Source organism: Propithecus coquereli, unplaced genomic scaffold, assembly GCF_000956105.1.
Source record: "Propithecus coquereli isolate 6110/MARCELLA unplaced genomic scaffold, Pcoq_1.0 Scaffold75, whole genome shotgun sequence".
In the NCBI taxonomy this organism is placed as follows: domain Eukaryota; kingdom Metazoa; phylum Chordata; class Mammalia; order Primates; family Indriidae; genus Propithecus; species Propithecus coquereli.
The window spans coordinates 1,012,794-1,036,543 of record NW_012153618.1 but is presented as its reverse complement, the minus strand read 5'-3'; the positions used below and the strand labels follow the sequence as shown (position 1 = coordinate 1,036,543).

General features: G+C 42.1%; 1 protein-coding gene across 1 annotated transcript in view; it reads right to left on the bottom strand.

Annotated features, from left to right (window-relative positions):
- Positions 1-8,194: 8,194 nt before the first annotated feature.
- Positions 8,195-23,750, bottom strand: part of PRKAG2 (protein kinase, AMP-activated, gamma 2 non-catalytic subunit) — a 30,979-nt gene continuing 15,423 nt past the window's right edge. Inside the window, exons 4-11 of the mRNA XM_012662146.1 lie at positions 22,856-22,901; positions 21,144-21,198; positions 19,967-20,093; positions 17,040-17,205; positions 16,683-16,720; positions 15,427-15,573; positions 12,645-12,738; positions 8,195-9,326 (exon numbers count right to left, since the gene is read on the bottom strand). Coding sequence (XP_012517600.1) covers positions 9,295-9,326; positions 12,645-12,738; positions 15,427-15,573; positions 16,683-16,720; positions 17,040-17,205; positions 19,967-20,093; positions 21,144-21,198; positions 22,856-22,901 — 705 coding nt within the window. The 3' untranslated portion in view covers positions 8,195-9,294. The remainder of the gene's footprint in view (positions 9,327-12,644; positions 12,739-15,426; positions 15,574-16,682; positions 16,721-17,039; positions 17,206-19,966; positions 20,094-21,143; positions 21,199-22,855; positions 22,902-23,750) is intronic.

Below are 23,750 nucleotides of genomic sequence, written 5' to 3'. Positions count from 1 at the left end.
TGGTTGTGTCCTTTGTGGTGCAGAAGCTTTTTAGTTGGGGATATTTGTGTATTTCTGCTCTGTTTCTTGTGCCAAGAGACATTTCATGGCCAAGAAATCATTGCCAAGACCCACGTCAAGGAGCTTTTCCCCTGTGTTTTCGTCCAGGAGTTTTTGGGGATGAATTAGTGATAGATTAGGGAAAACTAAGCAAACGAGAAAGTGACAGTTGAAGTCAAGTGAGACAGTGGGTGGGGTCGTCTGGGGCTGGGGGTTTTCGGGCAAGGAGGGGCATGGGGGTCTGGTGGTGTTTGTCATGAATGTTGAAATCCAGATTAGAAGGCGGGTAGGGAAGCCTGGAGGGGCTAACAGACAGTGAGCCTTTGGTGGGACTGTAGGCTGGCCGTCTCCTTTGGGGTCAGGGGGACTTAAGCAAGGAGGCTGGGACCCGTGAGCTGGGGCTGGAGGAGGAGGAGAAAACTTTTCTTTCACTCAATGACCAGACACTTGAATAGGCAGGGGGTGCAGGCTGCTGACTGAGCGTTTGGAAGGGAGGCTGCCACCCTGGCTGTCATTTCACTTTCCGACAAGGTGCTTCCCAGGTTCCTGAGACTATCATTTAGTTTCACAAGAAAAAAGGTACACACTGTCCTTTTTTAAAAAAATATTTACACTTCCTAAAAAAAAAACCACGTTATTTTTAAAAAGCATTTGGGTCAACTAATTTATAGCATGAATAGCACTTTCAGGTGTGCAAGTATAATGAACAGTTCAAAATTATTCATCACTGGTGTTCTGGTAAGTAAGATGTCTGAAATCTGTAGTACGGTTACTTTTGAGTGACTAACTTTCTTTTCGATGCGCTAATTATAGTAGCATGCCCTATTTCTGACGAATGCATTTCGAAATACCAGGAAATGAATCTCTGTTGCCATTTGAAAAATCTCAAGTACCCGTTTTTTTACTGCTCAGCCATATCTTTCCTACCAGACACATTTTAATTTTAATATGTCTGGGTTAAGATGCAGTAACTTTAAAAGGAAAGCAAACCGTTTACTTTAGCAAAAATTTTTTTGTCAAGTGTTAACAACTTTTTATTATAGAACATGTCAGACACGTGCTCAGCACCTAGCCCCATCACACTCATCAGCGCCTGGCCAATCTTGTCACCTCTGTTCCCCAGCCAGACGTCTCTGGATGACTTTAAAGCAAATCGCAAACATCGTATCATTTCATGGTTAAATACTGCAGTATATATCTCTAGCAAGTGAGGACGCTTTCTTTTTTAAACAAAAACATATCCACCATACTATGCATGATTCCATCTAAAAAAAAAACAAAAAAAACAAAACCCTGTAATTCCTCAATGTTGTCAACTATCCAGTCAGTATTCAAATCTCCGAGTTATCAAATAATTTTAAATCATGGTCCACACATTGGTTTGTGTCGTCTCACTCCAGGCCCCTTTTGTTGTCTTGTAATTTATTTGTTGAGGAATACGGGCTGTGTGGGTTTTGTCTTTTGCACTCTCGGTTGTTGGATTCCTCTGTCTGGGTTTCCTCTACGGGATAGTTAGATCTAGTGGTTTGATCAGATTCAACTTTGAATTTTTTTTTTTTTTTTTGTAAGAACACATGATAGGTTTAACCACCGTTTGATCTGAGGTCTTCCTTCCTTCCTTTTGAAAAATTAAATAAAATAGAGGACATAAGTGAGGAATTGCCTGTGGGGAAATAGCACCCAGGAGGATGCTGTTGCATCCCAGCAGCAAGGCCACGTGCGACTCGGGCAATAACAGGGATCATCTCTTCTCTCCTCGCCCTGCGCTGAGTGTTTCACTTACATTGTCTCATTTAAGCCTCCCAACTCCCCTCAGAAGGAGGCATTATATTGTTTGCAGCTTACAGATTTGGAAATTGAGCCCCAGAGAAGTAAAGTAACCAGTTTTAAGGCCAGAGATTGGTGGGGGTGGAGGGGGTCAGGTGCGGCCTGTGTACGTCGCAGCTGACTGCACGTTTGATAACCTCTAGGGAAGCAATTGTAGATCCACCTCCAACCCCTTGGGTGAGCAGCCCAAAAGGCAAACGAAGACACATTTTGTGAACGAACAGGGCATTTCCTATATAGGACTGTTGCTCTTTTAGCTTGGCTTGCATTCCCTTCTTTTCTTGATTACACACTTAAGACGGATAAACTCAAAGTGACGCTTAAATTCTGCTCCCAACTAGGAATCTCTTTTATTTCCCTCTAAGGACTTGGCACAGGATGTTCTCCCTGGGGGAGTGATGGGCTCCCACTGGTGGGAGAAGAGGTACTAGCAGGTGGCCACCTCGGGCGCCCTTGGCTGCTACCTAGGTTTGGTTTCTCTGCTATTAGGATCTGGGCTTTGATCTCACTTAATGGCAAAAAAGGGTAAAAATGTCAAATTTGTATTGCAGAAAAAAATCAGCAAGATAGGTTGTAAAGAGAGGCGTTTGTGTTAACTTCCTAGGGCTGCTGTAACAAAGTATCACAAACCTGGTGGCTTAAAACAACAGAAATTTATTCTTTCACAGTTCTGGAGGAATCAAGGTGCCAGCAGGGCCATGCTCCCTCTGCAGGGAGAATCTGCTCCGTGCTCCCTCAGCTTTTGGTGTTGTGGAAATCCTTGGTGTTTCCTGGCTTGTGGATGCGTCACTCCAATCTCTGCCTCCAATGTCACCTGGTGTTCTCCCTGGGTGTCTATGGATGGCACGTGTCCCCCAGAAGTCATGTGTTGGAAACTTAAGCCACAGTGCAACAGTGTTGAGAGGTGGGAGCTTTTGGAAGTGACTGGAATGGATTAATGTCCTTACGGGAGAGTGAGTTTGTTGTAAAAGCATGCTCACCCCCTGTTGCCCTCTTGCCATGCAGTGTCTTCTGCCATGTTGTGACGCGGCAAGAAGGCTCTTACCAGATGCAGCCCCTTATCTTGCACTTCCCAGTTTTCAGAAGCATAAGCCAAATAAACGTCTATTGTTCAGAAATTACCCAGTCTGTGGTATTCTGTTATAGCAGCACAGAACAGACAAAGACAGAATGTGTCCAAATTTTCTTCGTTTTATAAGAACACCGGTCATATTGAATTAGAGCCCACCCTCATCTTAATTTTATTATATTCTCTGTAAAGACCCAATTTCTAAATAAGTTTACATTAACAGGTAACCAGAGGTGAGGACTTCAACATAACATTTTTGAGGACACAATTCAATCCATAATAGCCATTTAGAGATGGGGTTAAGAGCATAGGATTTGGAATTAGGCAGTTTCAAAGACCTCAAATATGAAGTAGTATGAACTTTTAGTTAATGTTAATTAACTTTTAGTTAAGATTTCTGTGATAATAAAGACTATCTCATGATATTGTGTGAGGATTAAAGAAGATAATATGAGCTTGCATGGTGGCTCATGCCTGTAATCCCAGTGATTTGGGAGGTTGAGGTGGGGGGATTAATTGAGACCAGGAGTTCAAGACCAGCTTGGGTAACATAGCGAGACCCTATCTCTAATAAAAACAAAAAAATTTGCCAGGTGTGGTGGCTCGCACTTGTAGTCCCAGCTACTTGGGAGGCTGAGGTGGGAGGATGGCTTGAGCCTAGGAGTTTGAGGCTGCAATGAGCTCTGATGACAGCCTGGGCAACAGTGAGAGTCTGTTTCCCAAAAAAATAAATACATAAAAAGATAACGTGTGCAAAGCATCTGGCAGAGTGCCTGGCAAGAAAAAGCACTTAGTGGTTATAGCTTCTCCTCCTCCCCTTATTGTTCTTTGTGTTACTGTTATTTGTATTAGTAATAATTATTAACAGTCTGTCGTCAGAACCGGCCTCATCCGGAAGGTGAGGTTTCAGCAGGACTTGAACGAGGTGAGGGAATTCGCTGAGCTGATATCTGGGGGAACATTCCAGGGAAAGGAAATAGCTTCCTGAAGCCTCCAGATTCTTCTTACTTTGCTCCACTTTATTTATTTATTTTTGTTTATCATGTGGCATCTCTCTAACTTTATCAAGTAAACTGGCAATATGGAGGGAAAAGCTTCACCTGACTGGGGCATTTCACCAACCTCATGATCCTAGAGGATGTACCGACCTCGCCAACCACTCACCAAACCCTCAGCAGACGCCCATCAGGCACCTGCTGGATCCTCGCCAGGGTGAGTACAGAGATGAATAGGATATTGTCACCTTCCTTGGGGGACTGAGGGGACCACCACGCCAACCGCGATGACTACTGCTAACATTTATACAGTCCCTTAGAGTTTATGAAGTGCTCTCACACAAACAAACGGTATGCACGTGCGCGCGCGCGCACACACACGCGCACGCTCACACACGCGCACGCACGCACGCACACTCTCTCTCATATTTGTCCCTCTCGATGACTTTCCCGTGGGAAAACCCAGGCTCAGCCAGGTGAGGTTTCGCCGCAGTAGCTGGCAGTGCCAAAATCCTCGCCTCTGGAGGCCAGCAGGTCTCAGCACCGCACCACCCGCCAGGAAGGTCGGGGTGGGGAGTGACTCGTGACACGTACCTGGGTGTGTTGCAGGTCCGGGGAGCACGGAGGAAGGAGGCGTGTGAGCGCTGGGTGGGCAGTGTCACAGGAGCCGTCGCTGCAGAGGGACTTTCCCGAAGGCCTGGAGACGGGAGCGACTGTCGCGGGCGGGGCAGGGCGCTCTCGGCCTCCGGGAGGCCGGAATGGCCTCTGCAGGCAGCGGGGCCTCGACGGTTTCCGAGCAGCGACTGGGTTCCGGTGTGAACACGCAGTCTAACCCGGAGGACCTGGGGTGGGAGCGACGCCTGTCAGGGCTCCCGGCTGGAACGCGCTGGGGAGAGGCCGGCGACGCCGCAGTTCGTCCCTCTCACGGGGGCCTCGGCTGCTGTGCGCCGGGGAGGCGGGGAGGCCGCGCGGGGCGAGTGCCGAGGGCCCGGTGGGCGGCGACAGGCCGACCCTGGTGCTCAGCGGCGGAGGTGGAGGCGGGGTTCCGCCGAGAGCCACCCTGGCCCCTTCCCCGGCCGGCGGCAGAGGCCACGTCCACGGCGCTGGGCGCGGGTCCCGGGGCCACCAGCGCAGCGGCCGCCGCAGGAGTGCGGCGCGCCCACGTGGCCTGGCGTGGCCGGGCGGTGCTCGGGTTCTTATTCCCGCAGGCCTGCGGCGCCGGTTCGGTTCGGAAGGAGGACGCAGGAGGGAGCCAAGCCGTCTGCAGCCACGAGCCGCAGAGCCCGCAGCGACGCGGGGCAGGAAGGAGCCAGGTGGCCACCGGGGCCACGGCAGGGGCAGGCCGGTGCGGGGGTGGGCCTGGTGCCGCCTGCTCCTCGGAGTTCTCGGGAAAGCAGAAGCCTGGAGGTTTAGGTGAAATCTCCTGGCAAGCAACCAACACCCCTGGCCGTGTTTGGGGGACTGGACTGGCGTCCTGAGAACGAGCACGCGTTCAGCGACGGGAGGGGCGGGGAGCCGGGGCTGGGCGCGGAGGGCGCGAGGCGGCCGGGAGAGGCCGTGGGCAGTGACAGGTGTTCGCCTGCGTCTCTCTGGTGCGTCTTGGTGGCCTGGTGCTGCCCGCACGCCGCTCTGCCATGGGTCACCGGGGAGCACAAGGTGCCGGTGAGCGCCCGACAGGCAAGTAGGGACAGATGTGAGACCAAGTGTACCAGAAACAGGCGGCCCTTGGGGCTCCTGCTCTCGGATGCTTAACCCTGTGGGTTCGTTTGCTGACCGTGGGGACGGCCCGGGGCTAGGCACCCTAACGACCAGGAAATCGGGTTATTCTGTTGCAGGTTTCCCAGGGAAGGAAAACACGGAGCGGGGCTTCAGTGATTTCAGGCGGAGGGCGGCAGTACTCCCAGTACAGAGCTGTCTGGAGAGAAGTGGGTACCTGATTTTTTTTTCCAGACCTCCCTTATGCTTTGGAAGCTGAGTGAGAAAGGCCACCCGTAATTTTACTATGCCCTTGCTTAGGTAGACTTCAAACTTTCCTACGATGTATTTAAGAAATAAGAGGGGGCTGGGAGTAAACACAATGAGAGGGAATTTTAGGGGTTCCAGGCAAATGTGCTTTAAGCATAGTGGAGACTTGCAACTATGCCAGCTTTGCAGGTGACTTTTTGTGAAAAATAATCTTCGAGTCTGTTTCTTTATAGAGGTAAAATAACTGAGTAAAATTTACTTTCCAAGTATTTCCCTATGGGTAGGAATTTTCTCCTTAGAGTGCAATTATGCAAAGCGAAATTCCCTTTTTGGTGCGAATGCTTATAATAAAATCTTGGCAAGGGTCATATGGACCTATGGAATTCCGCTGTGGATTATTTCCATCTTCCCCTTTCCCAGAAAGGCTGCCTGCTAAGATTCTCTTCCAAAGACAGGTGGACTCAGGAAATAACAAATATAACCAAAATACCCAGATGATTCTAATTGTTTAGGGCAGGGTTTTGACGTCTCGGGCGGCACGACCCTTTGCTATGGGGGCTGTCCTGTGCGGTGGCATGTTTAGCAGCATCCCTGGCTGCGACTCCCCAGATGCACACACACTCCCTTGCCCCACCCCCAGTCCTGACAACCAAAACTGTCTCCACATTGCCAGATGTCCCTGAGGGACGGACTCTCCCCTAGCTGGGGACCATTGTTTAGCAGACTGACTGCTTGTGGAAATGTTTCCCTAAGAAAATGTTATAAGAGATTTTATCACTTCAATAAATACTGCAAACTTTTCCTAGAGATCAGAATACTAAACAGAATGAATGTCTTCTATTTGTGGAACAGACGTGGTGTTTCTGACAGGCCTCCCCTTTCATTCATCACCCACTTGGTGCTCACAACAGTCCTGCGAAGCACCCTCAGCTCCTCCTCAGCTCGAGCAGCCCTGCGGAGGGCACCCGCTGGCTTCTGCCCAGTGAGTCCGGCTCACATTCCTGGGGGCCTCACCCAGCAAGCATTTCTGAGGTGGGTGTACCTAGAATCATTTAGGATCATTCCCTTCAAACCTTTCCTTCAATAAATATTAGCCACTACTTGGCCTTTAATTAGACTTGGCCTTCTTTAAGTGCCACTTTTCCTTATTCTTAGGAAGGCACTGAGAAACACACTTAGCACAACCAAGTCTTCATCATTTGCCAGGAACAAATGCCAACCCTTAGTTGGAAATAGAAGGATAACAGGCTTTTGTTGTGGTCTAACAGTGAGAGGTGGCTTCTCCAGAGCCAAGCCTGGGTGTGCCTGGCATGTCTACACAACTCAAAAACCTTGCAAAAGTACACTTAAGGGAGACCAGAGACCTGCTGAACATATGAGCACCTAGTGGAAATACAAAATGCTAATACATTTCTAAGTAGCCCCCAAACTGTTTTCTGAAGCGAAGATATAATGCCATGTCACCTATATACCTATATATATGTAGTCACCTATATATAGTCACGTATTGCTTAATGAACAGGATGCATTCGGAGAAATGTGTCGTTAGGCGATTCTGTCATTGCGCAAACATCACAGCGTGCACCTACACAAGCCTAGATGGCATAGGCTACTACACACCTACCCTGTGGCTCCTAGGCTACAAACCTGTACGGTATGTTACTGTACTGAATACTGTAGGCAGCTGTAACACAATGGGAAGTATTTGTGCATCTAAACATAGCAAAGGTAAAGTAAAAATAGGGTATTATAGGACCATTGTTGTATATATCGTCTGTCATTGACAGAAATGTCATTATGTGGCCCATGACTGTACCTGTATATATGCCACATCACCTTTACACCTATCATGTATGTAGTCTGTGTACATACATGTGTGTATACACAAACAAGGAGCAGACTGAGTCTGTGATTTTCAAAACTGTTGTTTTAGCAGCTTTGTGACTTTTTTCCTTTCTCTCAAACATTACCATTAGCTTAAATCACAACCAGTGTTGTTTCTATGGTGAAACACACACATATGTTCTCTCTCTCACACCTCGCCTACTGGGAAATGAAAAAATTGACACCTCAGCACAAGAAAATTGTGGGAAGTTTTAGTTAAATATGTTCATATTTAATAATGGAGGGATAAAAGGTTTATGAATTAAGGTTTTCATTCTGATGATGTTAAAAAAAGGAGATGAGAATTCGTGTGCTAATCCTTTATATGGGGAGAAATCTCTAAGTGGAAAACTGCATGTAGGATTTTAGTACGTGCTGAAATATATGGTATTTTAAAGCACTTCTTTAACACAAAGGTAGATAGTAGGATTTATTTTAATTTTTCAATCTGAAAAAAAAAAACAAACCAAAGAACAAAAAACCAAACTATCCTCATATATATATACAGTGTCAACATTTTCAGAGCACTTACATCAAGAAACATTGTTTCTCTTCAACCGTATGACAATACTGTATATGCCACAATAAAATTTACAAAAACAATCGCATCAGCAATCATACGAACATCATGATTTTACATTTCAATACACAAGAAAAAAATAGACATCTTCCCGGCACTTGGCTTCCTCCTGACCACCAGCCTGTCTCCCCACATGCTCTTAGAAACCTCCGCTTCTAAAACCCAACAGTGGCTATTTTAGAAATCATATCCTTTCCAGATCCAAACTTAAGTAGTGAGAAATCTGCCATTTTAAAATAACAACCAAGAGTTTATTAATGGATCTGGTGAAGTTTACCCACCAAAAGACGTGTAAAAAATTGCATGAAAGTAAAAATAAATAAAGCTGTTGTAAAGCAGCCCTGTTTACATGGTAGCTTAGAACAGAACACTTAAACATAAAAGTGTCGTTAAAGTTTTAAAAGTAATTACTTATATTCAAATTACAACTTTTTGACAAATCTAATGAAAACAAACTGATTTGGTAAAAGGTTAAAGACTTCCACATTCAAGCTCGGTGCGGCTCCACGCGCGTGCGCTCCGGCTGCGGCGGGCGGTGATGGCGCATTGCTGTCTCCGGACATAAGGCACTGAGATCCGCGCACGCCGTGCGCCCGCCTTATGTCACGTCACCTGTCCCACACCAGTGAATTCTTTGAAATGAAAAATAATAAAAATTTCAGGACACAGTGCACTTTAATGACATACAGCATTTAAAATCCTTCAGACAAAGGTCTGAAAACAGTCTTTTAATGCAAGCCTGAATCTTCAAGCACATAAAATCTTTCTTTTTTATGTTTAGTTTTAACATCACTGGAAAAAATACCCATCATTAAACCCCGATATACATTCTTAACCATTTTACTCTCTTCTATTGCAGCCAGTGTTCATGAGGCAAAACGTGACCCAGAAACTTTGTTCAAGTTCTCCTACGAGGGCGTCTACATTCACGGTGGTCATTCTGTTTCCGTCTCCTTTTGTTTGGCACCTGTCAGCGGATGGAAAATGAGAGTTACAAAGCTCACACTGACGGCAGGGCTCTCTACAGCAGTGGTTTCTACCTGTGCCCGGCAGTGCCTTGGGAGGATGACCCAGAGGCTTTGGAAAGGGGAGAAGTGGCAAGGGCAGGTGGCTCCAGGACCCCACTCCCACCCACCATGCTTGCAGTCCTGATCTACGTTCTAAATATGCAAGATTCAATTTGAAGAGAAAGAAAGGGTTCCACTGCTAAAAAAATTTAAAAAAGAAATATGTAGGTATGTTTGGGAGAAGGTACAAAGTATTTCAGTTGTGCACGTTTATAAAAATGTAAAAAAAAGCATTATAACATTTCTAAGGATAATTTCACATAATACCTACAAGTATCTGGCCAGGAAATTTCAAAATGGATTGGGAGGGAGAACCACTATTTTTCTCATCATAGTAGTTTCTCTCCTAGTTTTTTCAACAGACATTAGACTTTTGAAAGAGATTAACAATCGGCCGGGCGCGGTGGCTCACGCCTGTAACCCTAGCACTCTGGGAGGCCGAGGCGGGCGGATTGTTTGAGCTCAGGAGTTTGAAACTAGCCTGAGCAAGAGCGAGACCCCGTCTCTACTAAAAATAGAAAGAAATTAATTGGAAAAACTAAAAATACATAGAAAAAAAATTAGCCGGGCATGGTGGCGCATGCCTGTAGTCCCAGCTACTCGGGAGGCTGAGGCAGAAGGATCGCTTGAGCCCAGGAATTTGAGGTTGCTGTGAGCTAGGCTGACGCCACAGCACTCACTCTAGCCCGGGCAACAGAGTGAGACTCTGTCTCAAAAAAAACAAAAAAAACAAAACAGAGATTAACAATCTATTAGAATAAGTGGGTAAAAAGTTGCAGCTACTATCATCATATTGCTTACTCACTGGATGCCTGTGTAGATACTTAAGTTCATTTGGACAGTCTGAATTTGACAATGAACTATTGCTGAAAGCTTTTTGAAAAAGAGAAAATGTTACTGTATTGAACCAATATCCTTACTGGGGGCATTATGGCCATTATCTGGTAAAAATAATCACCATCAGTACCTTTTAATCACATGATAGTGGATATTTCTATTTAAAAAGTACCCCTTACTGATTATTCCATAAATATGCACCTAACAGTACTTATTCTGGGCACAGAGCCTTATTATGCATAAATAGCTTTCGCTCAAGTTTTTCATTTCATCTAGTGGTATCTCAGGAGGGAGTTGGGCCTTCATCAGTCTGCTCACTCTGTAGTTGAAGAAACTGGGCTAAAGGAGGTGAAGTAACTTGCCGACCTTCAGACAGCTCTCAGGGGGCAGAACCAGACTTGGACTAACAGTGCTGGCCTCCTCGCTGGCTGCTCGTGTCGTGCCGTCTCCGAGCACGCGTAAGCATGCCAGCTACTGCAGATCAGATGCAGGCCTTCCCTGACTTCCCGGTGAATTCTACTCCAAGTGTTCACCAGTAGTCCAGTTATGAGGAATGCAGAACGTTTTCCGCAACAAATAGTGTTATATACACCGTATCATAAAGAGTTCCAATCCAGCTACCCTATCTTTATGACATGATGTCTATGGTAACATACATTCCAAACTCCAGGTGGAAACAGATTCTTCCCTGTACCAAGAGATAGGAGGAACATTGCAATGACTTAGAGTTTTTGAAATATCAAATCTGGATGGAAGTTCGAACTCATTCAGCCCAACATTCTCATTCTTATGGGTTGAGACACCCAAGGCAAGAAGAGGATATGTCACTTGACTTGTTTACTCTGAGTCTGTAATGCTCTAAGAATCTTGGCCAGAGGGACAGACGAGAGCTGAAATTCAGCCTGACTCTGCTGGGCAAACTGTGTGCCTTGATCCATGGCTGGCCACCTGGAAAAGGGTATCTTTTGCTGAAGGTGCCAAGTTATGTCCCTGGGGGGATAAATCTGCCCAGGGAAGAGGTTTTTTCTAATTGCAGGAAGGTGCTGTATAGTTATGCCTCTTGGAAATATATAAATGTAATCACAGGGTGTGGGTTGATTTGGCTTCCTTTGCTCAACATGGTTGTGAGCTTCCGCCACTGTTGACTACAGTGATACTGTTCATTTTCAATGCTGTATTCCATTGAATGAATACATACAATTTATCCATCCTTCTTTTGAAAGATATTTAGATTATTTCCAGTTTTAGGGTACACAAATAATGAGACCAACAGTCTCACATTCATTTAGTTGTTAATATTCCATGATCATAAAGATTATTGGGAGTTTCAGGTTCTTTGACACTTGAAGTTGGAAGTGACTCCATCAGGCCCCAACTCTAGAATTTCCGGTCCAGTAGATGTGGGGTGTGGCCCCAAAACGAACATTCTGAGGACCGCCTGTGAAAATGACTGTTCTACTGGAATCTCTTGGTATTCTTGTTTGGTGAATAAGATATGTTTCTTACAGGTAGTGAAGGTTTCTTTAGAGTGGATATCTTTAGGTTACAGACTGTTAACCTAAAAACTAGTCTTAGCTGAATTTGATTTTTGAACTAAAATCAATACTGCCGTACACACATCATTTAATATTTGACTCCTGAGAGTTCAAAGGACATGCTGCTTAGTCTCCCATCTTGGTCTTGTGGCCCCGCCAAAGGCTGGGTTCCTATTTGATTGGGGCTGGGAAGGTGGAGGAACGGGAAGAGGAGGAAGGCAGGCAGGCAAAGCTGGCAGTGTAAGAACGCTGGAGCCACCTCTTAGACCAGAGAAGGCCAGCTCCTCACTGACCCTCTGGAATCCTGAGAGTGTACTCACAGCAAATCTGGTAGAAAATGAAGTTAGCCACAGCTCCATTTGGTAATTAATGTAATTTCCATACAATATTAATGGAGAAAAGTTTGTGTTTAGGTATTTTGTTTTATATACTCAAAACACTTGTCTTTTTTATTTTTTTTAAAGAAAGATGAAGGTTTTAATAGTTAGAACCCCAAGAATTTCCCTCTGTGTTTTCCAGTTGGTAGTCTTCCAATAACGCAAAACTGAAGAGATCTTAACTCTTTAATGGGAAAGAGTTTATGGGCACAGGTCCCCCATCATTTAGGCACTGCTGGGATGCTGCCACGTCGGAATACTTTATCTATCTATAAACTCTTCCCACCCAAGGACAACATTCAGACTTCAAAACTGGAAAGAAAATGGAAACGGTTTACAAAGTAATGCACACAAAGCCTTGATTTGTAGACGGGCGGTGGAGAAATGACGATTTAAATGCCGCACTTAACGGTGATACCCCCCACCCTCCCAGACAACTCCAGCACGGGTCAGAAATCAGCACTTGTACCTGCTGGCGTGAGTATCAGGGCTTGCAGAATGTCTGACAGGGAGATAATGCCCACGATACTGTCTGCTTCATTTACCACCACCAGCCGATGGACCTGCAGACAAGAGAAAAGCAAGTCACACGTGAAAGTAAAAAAATAAGTGTTAAAATGGACACTGGACAAAATGTCATTCATGTACTTATGAATCCCAAGTACTTAGGACGTCAGAAGTCATTCATAAGTACAATGGATACATCCCACAGATGAGAGAAAGCAACAGTGGATGGAGCCATATGAAGATCTCTGGCCCTAATGTTAAAGTGCAGTGCTAATTCGCTTGACCACTTTTTAGAAAAGTGAGCCAGCTATGTTCTGCTGTTTTCAAATCTCAAGATACTCATATATGAAAGATACCACTCAAAGCACAGAGTAAAACGTAGCTATAATATTCTTTAAAAATTTTTTAAAAAAAATTATTAATTCTTTTTGGAGATAGGGTCTCAGTGTGTCACCAGGATGAAGTGTAGTTGTGCGACCACAGCTCACAGCAGCCTCAAACTCCTGGGCTCAAGTGGTCTTCCTGCCTCAGCCTCCTGAGTAGCTGGTGCTACAGGTGTGTGCCACTGTGCCCGGCTAATCTTTAAAAAATTTTTTATAGAGATGGGGTCGCTATGTTGCCCAGACTAGTCTTGAACTCCTGGGCTCAAGTGATCCTCCCACCTCAGCCTCCCAAAGTGCTGGGATTACAGGCGTGAGTCACCATGCCCAGCATATAATAGTTTCTTAAATAAAACAGTTTTAACTTTTTAAAGTATATCTCAGTTTTTAATAACTATCAGATACCTGGTTTTACGTGGGAAAGAAGTCCCAATGATTATGGAAACTAAGAAATAGGGTCACTGCTCTTAACTATGAGTGTTCATTTTCTCTAGTTGTCTTTTCTCTATGAAGTTTATATATTAAGAATGATACTCAAATAGATAAATGAACTCTAATAAAGTGAAATAGATTATATTCATCTCTAGTTCTCTGCTCTAAAATCTTTCCTAAATGAAGGGAGAACATTCTGAGGCATTACTGTAACAAGGCATCCCCGCCTGGGGACAGGAGTGAGCCTCGACTGCTATTCCGACTCAGACGCTTTAGAACTCAGGCCAGTGGCAACCACATGCCAGCTGGTTACCTGGGAGACACTCTCTGTACTGAACAGTGACAACACCCCCAGTAGAAAATGGGGACACAGGAAGGAGATGGAAAGAGGGAAATCCTGTTTTTGTAATTTGGCTCTAATGATACTATGTTGGAGATGTTTCTGACATCATGGCTTGCTTTAGGCAAAAAAACCCAAAAAACATACAACCTCCCTGCCCCAAAATGCGCAAATCACTTGGTCATCTTCTCCTGGCAGTCCACATACATTTCTTTTAAAAGTTTCTCTAAAAAAACTTTTAGGTTCTTCAATAATCCTGTGACATAACACATTTATTAACTATAATTGTAAATTAAAATGATGGTTTACATCATCAGAGAATGCCTTATATTCTATACTACACATTTTGTTAATATTCAATGATAATAATAAATCCAGTGATAGTAATTAAGTCACTATGTTTTGAACTACTGAAGATCAAGGGGAGACCATCTTACCCAGAGAATGAATAATTCTACCAGATAGAAATGATCACCAAAAATATTCTGTTGTCTGTTGTTGAGTCTAAGCTTACAAATGTTCCTTGTCAGAGGTACCTAAAAGTTAGTGCTATGTTTATGGTCATATCAATAAATGGAATCGTTACTGATACTGAATACCCTTCTAACTACATTAAAGCTAAAAACTGTTTTTTGTCGCTCTGGGATGAGTCATCTTGTCAAAATTTTAATGAGGAAAAAAGTCAAGATGTATTCCTGAGTCAATTAAAACCCTTTGGAAAAGAAGTAGTGACGGATATTAAATTCAAGTACAAAAAGGGAAAGATTCTAGTGAAACATGTTAAACGTGTTAAAAGCCATGACAGCTGAAGCTGGGGGAGACACGGACAAGGACAGCATGGGGTGGAATCCTTGAACATGGAATTACAGGAGGGCTAAGTGGATTTCTAATAACAATGGCTCTTGAAAGGGATGTTGTGTTTTGATGCCAGGTAACATTCCTATTCCTGTCTAACAAGAAAGGAAAGAAGTGATTTTGGGAAAAGGTATACTGAATTAGACATGCCACAAAATGATCTCTCTCCTCTGTTATCTAGGGTGTCTATGAGGTGAACTTGAACTGCAAGCAGGGAAGCATATGGGGCATCTGAGCGGGAGGCGTGGGAGTGGAGCGTTACTAGGCCAGTTACTATTTCTCTAAATCAGGAAAGAGGGAGAGAGACTGGTGGGAAGAGAGAAAATTGGAAAACTTAAAATTAAGTTTTATTTTACTGATTTATTACTCACTTTAAGATCACACACATTACACATTTTTAACTTTGAATTCAAAGTTCTAATGTGACTTAAAGCTTCTGGGACAGCTTTTGTTTTCTCAAGTATATATATTTTTAAACCATGAATGCATCTTACCAGTTTATGTCATTCAACTAGGATAGCAGGACTTATAAATTCAATTCAACTAACCTTTAGAGATCACCCACTATAGTGTGCCAAGAAGTGTGCCAGGTTCTGGGACAGGGATGGAACGCTACGCGACTGGCCTGCGGGCCGCCTCGCTGGGCCTTTCCCGTGACCCGAACTTCCGAGGCACTATTCACCTAGGGGTTGCTGCAGGATGACTGGGAGGAACAGGATCTGGGAAAGCATTCTCACCTCAGCTCTTACTATCCTGTCCACAATGGCCTCCAGTATTTCTAGCTTATTGCACTTCACGACACCTTCAAAATACTGTGAGCGGTGCTGAAGGGCCTGGGTCACTGTGATATCCAGGTTATTGTATGTTTTCTCAGCAGCAAGATTCTGTAATAAAGAATAAATTACATCCTTTCATTTCAATTCACGTGACTGACCTAGTAAGCTTAAGACAATCTGATTTTTAAAACCTTTAATGTTTATTTGATTTAGTACCACTGTACATCGAAAGTTCTCTCATTTCAGCTCTTCACATGCCATCAGTACTGCTATGTCATTGTCTTAGCAATCATAATTAAAGGTTTCTTATCACGAGGTATACCTTACATACGAAGCAACAGTGTTAAATCCTGACAGCTTATCCTGCCCAAGCTTTCCCCTATCCTCGCCCTCTAATGTGCCATACCGTATGTGAATAAAATCTTTGGGATATGGTCTAAACGTGTAAAGGATGACAAGGGCCACGGGGCTACAGAACCTACATCAATAGACTTTCCCAAGGAACAGGGTTTGCTGGGAAGGCTTTGGGGGACCAAGGATCCCAAAGCAGCCACGGGGATCAAGCAGCCACGGAGGAAGAACAGGCCTGACGAGCCCCACAGATCCACATGGCTTCTCAGGGCTGATTACTTTTAGAGGGTCCCACTCAACCAAAATTCCAACAAACATATTTCTTGGTGTCTATTATGTTAAACAGAAAAGGATGAACTAAAAGGTTTGAGTCAACTGCAAAAGCTAATGGGGAGGTCGTCAATATTGTGGCAGAAAATGGCGTGCACTTTTGGGGCTACCCAAGAATCTGTTCCCTTTTTCTCCTTAGAATAGTCGTTCCCCATCTGCAAGAACCGGGTGCTCGTGACACAGGAGCCATGAATTCCTGTGTGCACCAAGACATGCCTCTGGGCAGAATGAAGAGTCAACTACATAGAAGTACGGTGATTTAAAATATACGCACATGCCGTAGTGATGGATAAACAGATATATACTGAAAAGGCAAAGAATTATAAACTGCTGATATATAAGTTATTGCTAAAGCAATGAATAGTGAAAGCACAATTACTATGAAGAGTCTATGAAATTCTCTGATAATATCCTCAGACTCAAAAAAGTTAGGACTAATTAAGTTAGGAAACGAGGAAAAATATAAAAACAGATTAAATGAATACATTTCAAAATGCATTCTAGATGACAAGTTTAACGAAATTAAAAATACTTACAATTACATCAAATTTGGAATAAATATCTACAACTTTTCCTAAAAATAAAAATATATATTAGAAAAATGACTTAGGAACAAAAAAACTCATTTAAAATCAGTTTTAACTAATTACTAAGGATTAACACTGATTGATAACCTTGTCTATTTTTAAATGGACATGAAATCATACCTTAATAGCAATATGAACATAAACCAGTTTAAAATTTTTATTATCCTATGCTCCTTGGTGCTGAATTTATTCACGATATCTAAATTTTCATCCCTCCATCCCCCAATCTGATATGCTAGGTCATTTCACAATAATTTTACCCTGAGATAAATAGCTGTTTCTGTTCAACTGGCCAAACACACAAACCTGACTCATCCACAACAGGCAGCGCTGATATTCGTCTTTCCACAAATATATTCAAGGCTTTGATGATGGGAGTGTCCGGGTGGATGAAGGCAATGTTGTGGTACGTCCCGATCCCAAGCTCGTCCAGGTTCTGCTTCATGAAGGCAGGCTTTGGCATATCAGACATCTAAGCAGGAGAGACATGCAAACGCTCTAGAACCAGAATACAGCCTTTGAATGTTCAAATGTCCAGATTTGAATGAAAAACTATGTCCAACAAATTAGTCTTTTCTAACACTCTACCTGGATGTCTGAATATGAAAAAATTACATATAAGAATTGTATCTTTTGTTCAAACCAGTTTGTATGTCTATACCTATATAACTACTTAGTAAAACATTACAAAGTGTTAACATTGGAACATTTTTTCCTTCTCTTCACTCACTAAAAACACGGATAGAGGAAGGGAACAACAGGTCTATTTGGGAAATTAAGACCTATAAGCCACCAAGAATTGAATCCTTTATTCTTGATTATTCACATTAAATTCCTGGTCCTGCTGTCAGCATTAAGTAATATTTATTACGAACTCACACATTTCCAAACCCAAAGCATTTGATGGTGGCTGTCTAAGCAGCTGCTAAGCTAGTCCTCACACCACCCACCTCTACATTCTGAATTCTCCTTGGAGGACTCCAGTTTTTGTCTACTAGGCACAAAGAACAAGCCAGCTGAACAGAATTAAAAGAATCTTTAAAAATTAACTTTTTTTTCCATGGGCTGTTTTAAAGGAGGAGGGATAAGTCAGAAGAGAAAGTCTAGGATCATGTTTGACTATAACAAAATAAGGTCTACGGTTTCAAAAATCCACCTTTTATAAAGGGTATAGTTGATTCCATCCTCCTGGTGTACCTTATAATTATCAGGAAAAGATGAACAATTAGAAGAAACAAAATGTTCAAGTCAAAGAGTTCATCAATATTCAAATCATGAGAATCCTAGAAATTTAGAGAAAAAAAAGAAAGACCTATTAGGTCATCTAGTCCATCTCAATATAGGATAATTCCCTGTTGTATACGATATGCTTAGGCTAATTTTCAAATGTTTTGATGGGTAATGCTACTTTTTCTCAGAAAATGATGTCATAATTCAGTAAAAATCAGGCTCTGAAATTTCTTTATTTAAATTCTATATTTTTATCTGAAAACCTCTAGCTGAATATTCTGGTAGCATGATTCTCATTACCACATTGGCCCAAATATAAGGCAGTACCAGGCAGAGGCAATTTCCTCTACTTTTTATAGAAGAGAAAAACCTAAAGTAGCTCTGAGAATGATCAATCTCATGCTCTTACTCCCTCTTCTGTGGCAGCATGCTAGCAGAAATGGTCTGGGCTGAGGAGTCAGAGACTCCTGGGCTTCAAATCTACCGCTTATTATCTGCATGACTTTGGCATGTTTCTGAGCCAGGCGCCTTGTGTGCACAAGGAGATAAAATGCCTACCTCCCAGGTCTAGTGGATGGACAAATGCATCAGAGTTAGGGTGGCTGCAGAATCAGAATGCTTGGTTTAGAAGCTGGCTCTACCACTTACCAGCCACTAACCCTAGGTAAGTTCCTTACCCTGGCTTAGATGCATCACTTATGAGACAGGATTAATACAAATACCCGACAGCGAGGATGAGATAACGTAAAGTGCTGAGAATACTGCCAGACACAGTAGTAATCAGCTCTCATGATTAATATCACTTTAAGATGATTACTCTAAAGACTAAATGAGCTACAAGCCTGGCACAATTGGGCCCTGAACACATGACCCCACCCAGCCCCTCTGTTTCTATTGAAGCTCAACTACTAAGGCTACTGCATTCCCAGATGTGAAGTCTGATATCCATACTGATGCATCTCTAACCCTTTTTTTTGGTAAATTACTCTTCTCTTTCCTACCTTCTTTCTTAGCATTTACTTAACCATGGTGTGCTATCTGCCTACATAAGTCAACTATTAAAATACAGGACTGGTTTGATCGACGAGGTCTCTCTCAATCACCAAACCCTCTGTGCTTCTGTCAGCAAAGGGGGCCCTCAGGCTGCCTCCCACTGCACTGGGATGCTATTTAGCTACGTACGCGGAGCTGTGGAGAAGAAAATGGGGAAGCTAATTGGAAGTTGATTTTTAATATGTTACGTTCTTTAAAAACCCACTCTTCAAATTACCTCTTCAGAACCAGTAACGCCTTCTCCACTGTTTCTATGTGACCGATCGTTTAGAACCGCAAATTCAGTGCATATAATTAAAAGGAAAACATAAAAACCCTCTCAGAAACTCCCTATTCTTTCCAAGCCTCTTTTAATGTTGCCGACCAAAGAGGTTCTAAGTTTTGGGTGATTATGAAACCAGTTCATTTTGAAAGCAGTTGAGGAAACCTACAGATAATACAGGCCTAATTTGGACCAACATGGTATTCTCTTGCCAAAATTTTATTTGCTCTGGGTTTTTCTACCACTGCTGCAGTTTATTAAAATAATCTTGGGGACAGTATTTTTTTTAACATGTTTCTAAAATCATGACACCAATAACAGCACTATAAAGCAATTTTTGCTCTAGATATCGGCTCAATTTGTTTTGTATACCAGTCCTTAATTAGACTGATTTGCAAATTGCTTTATTTCCCTTCATATGTTAGGTGCTAAAATGTTTTAATTGAAATAGAGAATGCCAAACATTTTTTATAATTGATACTTGCACCGAAAGGTGATTGTTTTTTAACTGGAATCAACTTTGAGATTGTACAATTCAAATAGTAGCAAGTTGAGAAACTGAAGCTTAGAAAGGGAGATCTCAAAACTAACAATTTTCTCTATTGAAGGTAATAGGAGCCAATTTACTTGAAGTAAATTAGTTAAAGAAAATGCAACTATGTCTTTAGAAATGCTAAAAACTACTTACAAAAAGCTGGAGGAACTTGAGGATTCTTTTGTGGGTAAGTATATAAAGTGCATTCCCACTGATAGGGTCAATAACTGGCAATCTGTGGATTTTATTTTTGATCAACGAGTATACAGCATCGAAGAGGCTGCAGGAAAAGCCATTAAAGTTGTTAGGAGGCTTCAAAGAAAAATCAGAAAACTCTGGACCACCCCTACCTTAAAGCATTTTTCAATGTTTTTATGTTACAATAATAACAGTGTTTTGGAAAAGTTCTAAATTAGGGATCTCAGCAAATTTTTTGATTTTTCACAATCTGTGTTAATATATCTCAAATACGAGTGCAAGCCACAAATCTCTAAAAGAGGAATTTTTTAGTAGTGCACTTAGTGATTTTATGTGAAAGATGACAAAATCTAAACCCTTAGGAAAGCTAACAGACTAATAATATTAGCAACAGAGCGAAAGCTGTAGCGGCAGACTCCGGGATTGGGGAGCCAGCCATCTGGCTCTGCCACTGGGCCAGCCTGGCTAGAGTCTGTAGAGCCAGCACTTCTGTTCTACTTGGTGCTTCTCCTTGACTGCCACTAAGGAAGCTTTGTGGGTATATCTTTTTTTAGGACTTGGAAATAAAACAATGAAAATAAACATTTCACTTTTTTCTCTGTAGTGCTCTTGAGTTTTAAAAATGCTTTTATCCAAGTGTGGAAATGTATCAGAGTCATCCCAGATGGCTTGGATGGAAAAGGACAGACCAGAAGACTGCAGAGAGGGCAGCTCATTCTCCTGCCCGCCTCTGAACTGATGTTTAATGCACACTCATTTCGAAATGCCAGTGTGGATCAGAATCGCCGGGGGAGTTGGTGTTTACAGGCATATCCCAGGCACTACTCTTTAAAGACTGATTTAGCAGGTCCAGGGTAAAGCCCAGGAATGTGCAATTTCGACATGCTCCCTAGACTGGTTCTCCTGCAGGTGCTCTGGATTTTCCAGACTGCTCATTGTGACCATGTTCCTAGTCCATCATCAATCCTGTGGACCAACAGTGGCTGTGATTCCTATTGTTCCTAAATTTAAGTGTATTTGGAATTAAGGAGGCAGGCCCCATCTAGATTAAAGAACAAGTTTGTTTCTATTATGGTAATAAAACAGATAAATCTTAATGAATGTTTTCAAAGGAGGAAAACTACAAGTTTACCTTGCATCTGGAGATATATTCACTAAAGGCTTAAATGTTTCTTGTAAATAAAGCTCTGTATTTATAGAAAGAAAATATGCAGTTAGTAACATATTTGCTATTTACAGTTATTACATAAATTCAAATACTCTACAGTTTGCAAATAATAATTAGGAGGATTAAAAAACTAAATAAAAAGAAATTTAATTTGCCTAAAACTGTTGTGTTAATTATAGTTATGGCTATTTTAAACAATCGTCAAACTGTTTCCAGGATGTTGCCTTTGCACAAAAATTAAATTTTTAAGAAACAATATAACAATAGATGCTTATAGAATCAGGAAAAAAATCAAGAAATCTGATAAAAGAGCAATACCAGCAGAGGTCACTAGAATGCTATCAAGTTAATATTACTCTCAAGAAATGTAGCATTTATGAAAACCTCGAAAACTAATTTTCATAAGTTATAAGATAAAATCAGTTATAATAAATTTTGCTCTTTAAATGTTCTTAAGTATTATCTTACCAAATTAGTGCTCAAAACTCACTGTATCTTGAGAATCTTTCTAGCATATAAAATTTTTTTCTAAAGATATCAACTCTAACTCATTTGCTTTACTGAGGTTACTATACAGAAGGCATCTAATAAAATATCTCAGCATTATTATTGCTACCAAATACTATGTAATGTCAAAATTTAAATATACTTAAACCTTGGTCTAATAGCACTTGTACATTGGAATTTGATACGAAGGATCTGTCTTGGTGTTAAGTTACATAATCACTTCATAATAGGCCATATGGATCCCACATTGACTTATTTTGTTTGGCCTGATAAAGTCATAATAAATCAAATGTATCACTCAACGAAACTTCTAAATCATACGGAATTAAAAGAGCTCCAAAAGCCTTAGAGAACTCTAAGGGATGCTCCGATTTTACATCCAGTTATAAAGGGTGCTTCTCCTACCAAGCACATTACGGAAAGCAAAGCCAAACTTCTCGATTTCAAAAGAAAATTTTCCTTTGATTGGTCCCTTCATTCCCACCCAGGCTTTTCCTTGAACACCCCACAAAGGCTCTGCCATTTCAGACAGACTAGGCCCTCAGTGATTCCCACCAACGGGCTCCCGGCCCAATGCACCATGATGCATCTCACAATTGAGAAGTGAGAATTTAAAACCTGGTTCTGCTGCAGAAAAGGGCACTATGATTTTATAGGGTAAATTTCAACGAAGGTGACAAACAAAAGAACATGGTCTTGAAGTTATTTCCATGTTATTTGTTCCAAATCATCTAGTTGAAGGTTCACTTGTCCTACAATTCTCCACAATTTGTAAAGGATTATTAAGTTTAAATAACAGATGCTTGCTTTTGTTAAAGTTAGGCATGCCTTTGTTGTATTTTTTAACAAAGGCAAATTTTTGAGGGTCACACTTAGTAGTGAACAGTGGCTCTGGGGCAGCGATGTGGGTTTGTTTAGCTCACTCATCTTTATGTTCCCAGCCCCAAGGGAAGGCCTTGCATGGTGTAGCTGCTCTACACATGTCTATTAAACAGAATGGACAACCTTTATAGCAGCATGGCATACTATTGAAATTAAGACAGAAATAGAATGTTTTAATTAACATTTTATTAAGCAGAAAGAATCTGCAAAATTAAAACATACTTATATACTAAGAATAACATTTTTTCCCTGATATTAAAAGATTTTTAATACCCGATATTGCTTACCCCTCCATGTTTCAATCTTATGTTCCTCTAATTCATAAATCTGTACCTGTAAATAACAAAAATTCTTATTTACACATGTTAACATACAGAATATAGAATAAATACTTGGAAAACAATATAAAATATAGCTTTCATAATAGTATTTTCTGTTCATAATTAGAAAATGAGGTGAAATATGGAGGAAAAAAATGTATCCTCAAGTATTAAGAAAAACTTTGGGTTGTACAGTTAGACATAAACTGCTTTTTAGCAATTTTGACTTAATAAACTATCACAGAGATTCTTTTTTTTTTTTTTTTTAAAAGAGCTAGGGCCTTGCTCTGCTGCCCAGGCTGGAGGGCAGTGGCCCCATCATAGCTAACTGCAGCCTACAACTCCTGGGCTCAAGTGATCCTCCTTCCTTAGCCTCCTGAGTAGCTGGGACTACAGGCACACACCACCATGTCTGGCTTCAAAATCTATCCATTTGAAAATCATACTTGTGCTGATTTTGCTAGTCCAAAAGCAGAGATATGATGGAGGAAAACCAGTATTCACTTGCATTGATAATATTTAAGAAATCTGACATGTCATGTGGAATAAATATAGAATATTTACAAAGTCTTTGGGAAAACCTCCTGTATGTCTTACGTGTATGTATTACGAAGAAATTCATTTTTAGCCGAGTGCGGTGACTCACACCTCTAACCCTAGCACTTTGGGAGGCCAAAGCAGGAGGATTGCTTGAAGCCAGGAGCTCGAGACCAGCCTGAGCAACAGTGAGACCCCATGCCTACCAAAAATAGAAAAACAAAAAATCAATAGTTCCAGCTACTCGGGAGGGTGAGGCAGGAAGATTGCTTGAGCCTAGGAGTTGGTGGTTGCTGTGAGCTATGATGACACCACTGCACTCTAT